Consider the following 10,746-nt stretch of genomic DNA (forward strand, 5'->3'; position numbering starts at 1 on the left):
CACTAGCGAGTTTGTTTACCTGATTTGTGGCCAATTTGAGTCTGATTAAGAATCTTAGTGTCTGCAGACAGGTGGTAAAATTGGTACCCTGAGAACCGTTCCCAGGGAACTGGGTGCTTGCTGGCTAACACCCCCACCAGCCTACATGAGGTCAAGAAGGCCTTCCTGACACCTCCCTCCCACTCTTCCATCTCCTTAGCATGGTCCCCACATCTGCCCTGTCCCATTGATTTTCTTTTTTTGAAATGTAGTCTTGCCCTGTTGCCCAGGCTGGAGTGCAGTGGCACAATCTCAGCTCACTGCAACCTCTGCCTCCTAGGTTCAAGCAATTCTCCTGCCTCAGCCTCCTGAGTAGCTGGGATTACAGGCACCTGCTACCACACCGGGCTAATTTCTGTATTTTTGGTTGAGACCGGGTTTCATTGTGTTGGCCAGGCTGGTCTCAAACTCCTGACCTTGTGATCCGCCTGCCTCGGCCTCCCAAAGTGCAGAGATTACAGCATGAGGCACAGCGCCCGGCCCCCATTGATTTTTTTTGGGAGGTAGGTCCTAATTCTACCCAGGAGTGTCCTTGTCTCCAGGACCCTGGCCCTCAGGAACCCCCACCTCCAATTCTCCAGAGCAAAGATAGTATGAGGCAGGACCAGCCACAGGGAATGCTGGATAAGTGTCTGCTGAGTGAGTGAATGAATGAATGAATGAATGAAATCCAGTCAAGAGTCTCCAAACAAAAGGGACCAGCTGAGGTCATGGTATCTATCTCTCTGCTCAGAGCTGGTCACAGTCCTTCATGTCTCTCTGGATTCTGGTGGTCAGGACTTGACCCCAGCCCTGGGGTTTCCCTCAGGTGGGTTCTCTCCTCCCCACCAGCCTGCAGCCCCAGCTGCTCCTTTGGCTCACAGCGGAAGAGCCATCACTTCCCTTGGTTTCCATGAACACTACAGTAAAACCACCTGCGTCCCCAGACCCATAATGTCACAGCCCATTAAAGTGACACTGGAACTCCCCGACCACAAACACCTGGTGTATCAGGCCTGACATCAGACCAGAGCCTGGGCCCAGGGCCTTTTTAGATGAGAACCCTAGCTCGGCTATTCACTGAGCGATCTTGAGCAAGTCCCCAGACCTCCAGGGCAGAAGCTAAATCGGATTCATCTCTATGCCCCATAGTGCCTGCAACTCAGTGGATATTTACTGACCTCAACTGGGCTGGAACAGCTCTTACTCCCTCAGAGAAGGTATATGAGTTAAATGAGGTAATGAATTGCACAGCCATCTGTAAACATGAGGAGGCTTTGTAAACAGAACTGGGACAACACAAACATTCGCCAGAACAATTCTCCCACTCCTTCAAAGAGCACACATCCCTTACCCCCACCTCGGCTCTCTTCTCAGCGGGAGGATGGGTGGCCAAACAAAAGACAAAGGTACCACTCTAGAGGGGCTTCCTACAGGTGGAGGGTCGGAAGGGGCGTCTCTTTCCAGATCATTCTATCACCCAAGGACAGCCATAACTACCCCGGGCCCCACCCCAGCCCTCCCAGCCACAGCCCCACACTGGCCCCTCATGCTGCCACTTCAGCTGTCTCTCTCGCCCACAGCCCTGTGTGTCAGAGTGGCCCCTGTACCCTCCTGCCCTCAGCCCCCTGCCATGCTAGGAGATCCCTAAAGGAAGGCAGGCACTGGCTGGACAGGGAGAGGACTCCGAAGTCAGGAGGGGACCTCAGGGCCCGCCAGCTCAGCCCCACTTTCTGCAGCCTAAAGAAGTGGATGGAAAGGTCATTCGCCTGAACAAGACAAGCGCCTCTCCTCCCATCTGGCCACCTGCCTGCCCCTAAGGCTTTGTTCAACCCATTATTGTTGGCTGGAATAAGACTCTAACTACCTCTTACTGCCTCCTCATCAGAGCCCAAAAATACATTACTGTGTAGCTGGGAGCCTTGGATAAGTTGCTTCATTTCTCTGAACTTCCACTGTCTCATCTGTGCACCTACTTCACAGGACGTTGCAGAGATTAAATAAAACCATGGATAAAAACTAGCCTATAGGAAGTACACTGTACATTTCTTCAAAGTTAAGGCCAGACAGGTTCATACAGCAGGAATATGGGTAATAAACCACGAGAAAATTAGAAGTGCTTCATGTTTGACTTTGGAATGCCATATATTTTTTCTTTTTAGATTTAATCCTTATCTTTTCCATTTTTTTATTTTTTCAAATAAAATGAGTACTTTCCCCAAGTACAGTAAAGAGAGGAGGCTCTTGGAAGAATCATACTGGAATTAAAATATGAAGGGGTGCTGCAAGATTAAAAGGATGTACTTGCTGCAATTTGCAAAAATCCACACCTCTAAGAAAGGATCTCAGCAAAATCCTGACCCCTCTGGGGCTCCCTCTAGGCCTTCCCTTCCCCCACATTCCTGCCCCAGCCCTCAGCCCTTGAGTAAAATCTGGGTGCCGGAGGCAAATGGGTGGTGCACTTTTTTTTTTCTGAAACAAGGTCTCACTCTGTCGCCCAAGCTGGAGTGCAGTTGTGATCATCGCTCACTGCAGCCTCAACTTCCTGAGCTCAGGTGATCCTCCTGCCTCAGCCTCCAGGACTGGGACTACAGGCATGTGTCACCACATCCAGCTAATTTTTGTATTTTTGTACTGAAAGAGTTTTGCCATGTTGCCCAGGCTGTGTAATGACTTTTTAACCATCTCCTGCACAACACAATCAATAGTGCAAGTTGAGGGGTGAGGACATGAGGTGGCCCCATCTAGAGAACCCAGCCCTGAAATCCAGCTCTGCAGCAGCTGCTATTCCTTGATCAACTCAGCCCAAAGTGAAGAAGGGCAGCAGCTCAGCCTGACAGCCCAGCCTGGCCTCACCCTTATCAGAAGGTGAGAGGTGAAGACGCCTGTCTGGGAAACAGGGAGGGCAAGGATGGACTCCCTGGAAGAGAGAAGGCTTCTTCCTCAGCAAGAAGGCGTGGCCACAGAAGGCTACTCCCTCTGTTTATGGCATATCTGGCCCAGCACCTTGAGGGAGTTCCTGGAGAGGACAGAGTTCAGCCTGTGTCCCCAAGTCAGCAGAGGGGCTGCTGTTTGGCAACACAAAGCCCAGACACACAATCACAAAGACCACACAACTCAGGAACAGCCTAGCATAGACATGCAGAGATAACACAGCCATACACTCACTCATAGAGGGTCCCTGAGGCAACACACAGACACGATGACGCCCACCCCCTTCCCCAGACCCCCGACCTATAGGGACCACCCACGACTCCCAGAACACTTTCATTTTGTCTCCCCTACAACCCAGTGATTCAAGGAGCAGCGTCCCTCATTGCTCCAGGTGCATTCATTCATACAGTGATTTCGAATGCATGGTTGGGGGTCGCACTGCCTGGGGTCTCATCTTGACCCCACCATTTGCCGGCTGCTACTCAACCTCTTTAAGTCCAGAATGCTGGCAAACCTTCCACTATAGAGGTGTTCTAGGATTAAAGGAGAGTGCATGCAAAACGCCACACACAGTTCCTGGCAGAGTATACCTGGCCCAGGCTATATGTTAGTTTTTATGATTAATGCACACAGGTGGACAGATGGGTCAGGATACACACTGCCCCCACTCACCCTTCCCGAAGCACAGCACCACGGAAAAGGCGGCAGAACCACGCAGCCCTCCCTAGGCCCCCATCTGGCCCGTATTTCTTAGCTTCCTTCCCTGGGAACTCTCCCACTTTACACCTCAAGAAACCCACCACCACCCCTCCATGGTCCACGCGCTCCAAAAGTCACAGAGCACAGTCCCTAGGCTGGCCCTAAGAATCTGTTCGAAGCAAACGCCTCCCCTGCCCCCAACCCAGACCCCAGCAAGAGGCCACCCTCTGGGCCACCCTTTCCTCCCCGGCTATGTTTGGGACAGGTTGCTATGCCACCCCCGCCACCCCACCACACACACACAACCGACCCAGCCAGAAGCAGGAGCAACCAAACCAAAATCGTCTGAAGGGGAGCGGGGAGGGGCTGGCGGAGGGGCAGGGCAGAGGATCCCCCCAAGGAATCCAGCCCAGGCCAGTCCGGAGGCGGAGGCTGCCAACTGGAAAGGCTTTGAGAAAGCTTGAGGGGGCTCTAAAAGGGGGGAAACACGCGCTCACGCTCTATGCAATACACCCATTGCGGGAAAAGTTTCTAAACAATTTCAGAGAACTTCTTTGACAAGCTCCCGGATCCCCCTGGGAGCCTGGAAAGCGCCAGTCTCTGGAATGGGCCATCTCGAGCCGCTGCCGTGTAACTGCCCCCTCCGGCCCGAGGGCCCGGCTGCCCCGAGCGTCTGGACCGTCCGCAACTTCGGGATGGAAGAGCTCGTCCGGGCCCCTCTGGCCCCGCCGGCGGGTGGACCTCAGAGAGGGATCCAGGAGGCAGGGTCCCGCCGCTGCTCCGTTCCCTCCCCACACCAGACCCACCTTGGGTGCCCGCGGCTCCGGGGGGCAAGAGGGCGAGAAGGAGCCCCCAGCGGCACCAGGCCGCCAGCTCCATGGTGCTCACTGCGGCTCTGGCCCCATGGCTCCGACTGGACCCGGCTGGGGGGGCGCGGGGCGCGGGGCGCGGCGAGGGGTGGAGGCCGGGCGCGCAGCGCCGGAAAGGGCCCCTTGGGAAGGGGCGCGCAGCTGCCCAGGGGGCTCCCCTGGTCTCTCCGGTCCCGAAGGAGGGGAATCTCAGCTCCACAACTTCATTCTTATACTTCCTTAAGCAGCCCTCCTCCTCCACCTCCTCCTCCTCCTGTGATTGGGAGCAAGCGCGCTCCCAGCTCGCCCCCTCCAACTGCATTCCAACAAGTCTGGGAGTGGCAACTCCCAGCTTCACTTTCTCCCTCTCTCCGCGCAGGCCTGGGTGCGTCCCTCCCAGCGCCGGGACGCCTGGGTTGCCTGCAGCCGTTCTCACAATTTTCCTCGGAGAATCCCTAACTGCAGAGGCTGGTGATTCTGCCCCCTCTTCCAGAGTCCAGGATAAATTCCCTAGGCTGCCACTCTTCATGCTCTTTTAAGTCGCAGGTTTTATCTTAAACATTCCTGGGGAGCTGGCGTCCTACTCATCCCAAGCCTATTTGTTTTAAAATCAAATAATGGTTTTTCCACCACATCCTCTAGTAAAATTGGTAGTCAAGGAGGAGGATGTGTTGTGTTTGCCTTGTGGCTTCCAGGACCCCCCGGGGCATATCTTCTGGAATCTTTGAAGTACCTTCTCCAGTCTGAAAATCATGATCTCAAGAGGGTCTACAAATCTGGGAGGAGACAGTCATATGGCAAGGACTTTTTTTTTTTTTTTTTTGAGTCGGAGTTTCGCTCTTGTTGCCCAAACTGGAGTGCAATGGCTCAATCTTGGCTCACCGAAAGCTCTGCCTTCTGGGTTCAAGCGATCCTCCTGCCTCAGCTTCCCAAGTAGCTGGGATTACAGGCATGCGCCACAACGCCCAGCTAATTTTGTATTTTTAGTAGAGATGAGGTTTCTCCATTTTGGTCAGGCTGGTCTCGAACTCCCGACCTCAGATGATCCGCCCACCTTGGCCTCCCAAAGTATTGGGATTACAGGTGTGAGCCACTGCGCCCGCCCGGCCGAGGACTTCTATCTCAGTTCTTCAAAGTGCATCCTTCTTGCTTATTTAAGGATGCACCCAGCACCCATGCATGCAAGGTTTCTTCTTTGCCCCTTGCCTTCTATTAGCCTGCTTAATTCCACTTCCCAACTACATTCTACTTGGAGCCCCTGACCCTATTCCTTAGGCCTACTGGTAGGGGTGGGGATGGAAGGAAGACTTTTTTTTTTTTTTTTTGGAAATTTCAACAAGATATTGCATGGGACATAGTTATACTAACAAATTATTCACTGTTTATCTGAAATTCAAATTTAACTGGGCCTCCTTATTTATTTTTTTTTTTTGAGACGGAGTTTCACTCTTGTTACCCAGGCTGGAGTGCAATGGCGCGATCTCGGCTCACCGCAACCTCTGCCTCCTGGGTTCAGGCAATTCTCCTGCCTCAGCCTCCTGAGTAGCTGGGATTACAGGCACGCGCCACCATGCCCAGCTAATTTTTTGTATTAGTAGAGACGGAGTTTCACCATGTTGACCAGGATGGTCTCGATCTCTTGACCTCGTGATCCACCCGCCTCGGCCTCCCAAAGTGCTGGGATTACAGGTTTGAGCCACCACGCCCGGCACGGGCCTCCTTATTTTTATGTGCTAAATCCAGCAGTTCTAGTTGGAATGCCCCAGCCAAGAACACAGCTGTAATGGTCAAGAAGGGATCAAAGGCACCTATCAGGGACTGGAGAATGAAGGACACTAGCATCCCTTTCTCTCGTTCCCCCCCACCCCCCACACCTCTTTAAAGGTATATACTTGCATTTCTAAACTTGCTTCCCTGTGCTGAGCATACTTATAGGCAGGCACCTCTGGTGGGACAGAGCCCCAGAAACAGGGGACTCTGAGACCAAGAGGACATGAATTCAAATCTTGAATCTATCATATATCAGTCATGTGACCTTGGGCAAGTGAATGAGCGTTTCTGGTCTCAGTTGGCTCATCTGTAAAACAGCATCTGGCATACTATGCTGAGGTTAGAGGAGATAGTGCTCCAGAAGCACTCAGCACAGTACTTGGCATATAATAATTCCTCAATAAATGGTCCAGATTTAGTTATACTGGGGCAAATCCAGGTTTTGTGGGGCCTGAAGCTTATATAATTTGGGAAATTCTCTTTAAGAAAGTAATACAAAGTTGGCCGGGTGCAGTGGCTCACGCCTGTAATCCCAGCACTTTGGGAGGCCAAGGCGGGAGGATGACCTGAGGTCAGGAGTTCGAGACCAGCCTGGCCAACATGGCAAAACCCTGTCTCTAATAAAAATACAAAACTTAGCCGGACTTGGTGGCAGGCACCTGTAATCTCTGCTACTCAGGAGGCTGAGGCAGGAGAATCACCTGAACCCGGGAGGCAGAGGTTGCAGTGAGCCGACATCCTGCCATTGCACTCCAGCCTGGGTGACAAGAGCAAAACTCCGTTTAAAAAAAAAAAAAAAGAGGGGGCTGGGCGCTGTGGCTCATGCCTGTAATCCCAGCACTTTGGGAGGCCAAGGCGGATGGATCACGAGGTCAAGAGATCAAGACCATCCTGGTCAACATGGTGAAACCCTGTCTCTACTAAAAATACAAAAGATTAGCTGGGCATGGTGGCGCGTGCCTGTAATCCCAGCTACTCAGGAGGCTGAGGCAGGAGAATTGCCTGAACCCAGGAGGCGGAGGTTGTGGTGAGCCTAGATCGTGCCATTGCACTCCAGCCTGAGTAACAAGAGCGAAACTCCATCTCCAAAAAAAAAAAAAAAAAAGAAAGTAATACAAAGTTATAAATGTAAAATGAGGCCCTTGCAAACAAAGCAGAGGCCTGAAGCTTACCCTTTTCTTAACCCCATAGTAAATCCCCCTCTGGCTCTAACCAGTGATGTTCAAACTGCAGTTATGATCCGTGAGAAGGTCCAGTGTGAAACGCATTTAGACAATCAGGACAAGTCTTGTTTTTTTATCTTAAAGAAATAGAGTGGAACAGAAAAACACCCTAGCACATGCATGTAGTAAGAATAAGGTGTAGTTTTGTACTTGGACCACTGTCGCAAACATTTGAGAAATACTGCTGCGTATGGAACACAGCAGCCCTCTGGATGGACATCAATATTCCTATCTTCTCTTGGGCTGGTGTTAGGGTTAAAGTGAAGATCAGGGGAACTGAGGTATGCAATTTGCCCTCAGAGGATACCTGCCTCCTTACCCTCATCCCATCATCCAGCCCAGGACCTGGTCAACATGCCTCTCAGTCCTGCAGCTTACAGCCTGCTGGAAGAGGATATGCTGATCTGGCTCTGGGAGTCACTGGTTCGTCATACCTTGGAGAGCTTTCTCCTGGACAGGTGCACAGGTGGCCTTAGAGAGACCATCAGGATGTTAGGGTCAGGGTTAGAGGTGTCCTTTCTCCCCAGGCCCGCCCCTGCCCTGCTCTCATGTTCCAAAAGGTTAGTCCAGTCAGGAAAGCTACAGTGGATGCCATGCTTTATTGCACCCGACTCTGTGCCACTCTGACCTAGAGCCACATTCCTGAGAACACTGAGTCCCCAAGGCTCCAGGGAGGCAGGTGTTATCATTCCTCATTTTGCAGAAGAGGAACCCTGAGATTCCACAAGCTAAAGGAACTTTTCCAAGGTCACAGAACAGAGCCGGGAACTGAGCCATGGCGGCTTTGGCTTCACCCATTACCCTCAAGAGCCCCAGTCAAGGTCGGGGGAGCCAGAGGAAAGAAGTCCGGGTAACTGCAGGCCCCTCCCTCTACAAAGATCCTGCCTTCCCTCCTTCACTCTCCAACCCCGCCCAGGCAAACCCACCCCCTCCGCATCCCAGATCCCAAGAAGACAATGCCCAGTGTCAGTGGGCGGTAGAGAGGGTGGAGCCAGCTGGAGTGGGGGCAGCAGTGGGGATAGCGGGGAGGAGTTGGGGTCAGAACTCACGCCCCAGGGAGGAGGCTCGAGAGGGGCCGAGCCTCCGAGAGAGAATGAGCCCATTCAGAGCCGGGAAGCCAGAGGAAAAACCTTGTCTGGTGTCTGACAAGAGGAGAGGAAGGGGGGCAGGGGTGGGCGCTGCTGATTCGATTTTCTCCTTAACTGTCCCTCCAGCAGGCCTGGCAGGAGAGCCCAGGAAAGAGGATGTCTGAGGGACAAAGACAGTGAGGGGGACCCTTGGGGGAGTCAAGGGGGGCCTGGTGAGAGGGGTTAGCTAGGGGGCTGGGAAGAGGAAGCCAGAACACAGAGCGGGGTTGACTGCAGGACAGAGGGCAGATGCGTGTGTTTTGCCCAAGACCCCAGCCTGTGGGCAGTGGAGTGACCCCTGACACCAGGTGGGTTCAGCGAATGAAACCATTTGAAGCAAAATGTCGCCCGACATCAAGACTTTGTGATTGCCATAGTTGTATGCTTCTTGAAGCTTACAACTTCGGTGTATGACAAGGAAGAGGCAGGACAGGGCTCTGGCTTCCGAGGGTGACCTCTAAGTCAACAGGCTGGGGGCTGGAACCAGTGGCCTGTGAAATGCTAGTCAATCATTGACCAGCCCTGCAGATTGGGGGTCACAAGAGACTCGTGTGTGTGTGTGTGTGTGTGTGTGTGTGTGTGTTTGCGTGCGCGCGCACGCACCGGAGTCTCCTCCCTCTATCTAGCTCACCAGCCAGCTTAAGGTCAGAGGACTGAAAACAAACAAATCGGGAGGAGCTGTCTGGTCCACAGTCCGAGGTCCGGGCCACTAACTGGGACCTGGCCCACATTGCCCTGAGGCTGGGGCACAGGTTGCTGGGGAAGTGACTGTAGGAATTCGTTCATTGGAAAGAGTCCCTCAGAGTAGGCTTGAGGCATCTCTTTGGGCCAAAGGAGAATAATTGAGAAGCTTCTGATAGGAAAATTGGTGACCCTTTATGAGCTCTTGTAGCTTAACCACTGGGAGGCCACTCCTGGCGCCCAGCGTTTGCCCCCCGTCTCCAGGACAGCAAAGGGGCAGAGCCAAGCCTGCCAGACACACTGACCCTGGGCGCCTCTCACCCGCATCTCAGGAATGCAAGCCCCAGGCCCCGGGAGTTGCTTTTATCTCTCCCCAGGCTGCTTTGCTGAAACAAAAAGCACTCTTCTGTCCTGGGACTCACCTCGCTTTTGGGCATGTCCTCCACAGTACACGCCATGTCACTCTCATCACTGCCTGCATGGGCATGGCTGTCCGGGTCTGAGTCTCTGTGCTGCACTGCTTTAGTCCTGGCCATTCAACTCATGCCCTCTTTTTATCTATGACTCTTTCCTCAGGGAGTAGCTTTGCATGTGGCCTTGAATATAGCATTGCTTTGCCATCTGAAATGGAAGAGTTGGACAGAATGGTTCCTGGTCACAATATTTTCAGATTTGGTATAAGGACAGTGACCCCTTCAACCCCCACACTTGTCCCTTGAAAGCCCCACTGAGGCATCCTTCTCCTGGATTCTGGATTCTTTGTTTCAGGAGCACTGAATCTTCCTGCCCGCTCCACTACACTGCTTCACAGGGCCTTTCAGGACCCCACTTGCTCACCCAACTTGCTCCTGGAGGTATAGACCGCTAGGGTGTGAATTAGGGCATTCTTGCCTCTGTCTTTTGGTTTGGGGAAGAGGAGACTAGGAAGCTTCAGGAAGCATACAACTATGGCAATCACAAAGACTTTTTTTTTTTTGGTGCCATGACTCGGATAATCACAAAGTCTTGATTCCAGGGGACAATTTGCTTCAGATGGTTTCATTTGTTGAACTGACCTGGTTGATTCTTCTCTTCCTTTGCCCTTTGCATTCAATCATTCTTTAAGATCTATCAACTCCTCTTTTTAATACATTTATGCTTTTTCTACCTCCATCACCAGCCTGCCTAAGTCTCTATCATTTCTCCTTTGGGCTAAAGCACCAGATTTTGATAACCACGCCCTCCACCAGTGCTACTTTTGACACCCTGCAATACTGCCCCCAGCAACAGCAGCCAAAGTCAATGTTTTATTATTTATTTATTTAGAGACAGAGTCTCACTCTGTCACCCAGGCTGGAGTGCAATGCCGTGATCTTGGCTCACTGCAACCTCGGCCTCCCAGATTTAAGCAATCCTCCTGCCTCAGCTTCCCGAATAGCTGGGATTACAGGCATGTGCCACCACACT

General features: G+C 52.5%; 1 protein-coding gene across 4 annotated transcripts in view; it reads right to left on the reverse strand.

Annotated features, from left to right (window-relative positions):
- The window catches only part of ERBB2 (erb-b2 receptor tyrosine kinase 2), a 32,974-nt gene extending 22,746 nt beyond the window's left edge, over positions 1-10,228 (reverse strand). For 2 of the 4 annotated variants that reach the window (XM_021670542.2, XM_012451969.3), the window contains exon 1: positions 4,458-4,756. In XM_021670542.2, the coding sequence (XP_021526217.1) occupies positions 4,458-4,530 (73 nt within the window). In that variant the 5' untranslated portion in view covers positions 4,531-4,756. Of the gene's footprint in view, positions 1-1,199; positions 1,488-4,457; positions 4,757-9,722 lie in introns of those variants that run through there. The other 2 variants (XM_064369578.1, XM_012451970.3) reach the window with 2 other exon arrangements.
- Positions 10,229-10,746: the final 518 nt, after the last annotated feature.

This window comes from Aotus nancymaae, unplaced genomic scaffold (genome assembly GCF_030222135.1).
Source record: "Aotus nancymaae isolate 86718 unplaced genomic scaffold, 86718_ANA_hifiasm-v0.15.2.pri h1tg000089l, whole genome shotgun sequence".
Lineage (NCBI taxonomy): Eukaryota > Metazoa > Chordata > Mammalia > Primates > Aotidae > Aotus > Aotus nancymaae.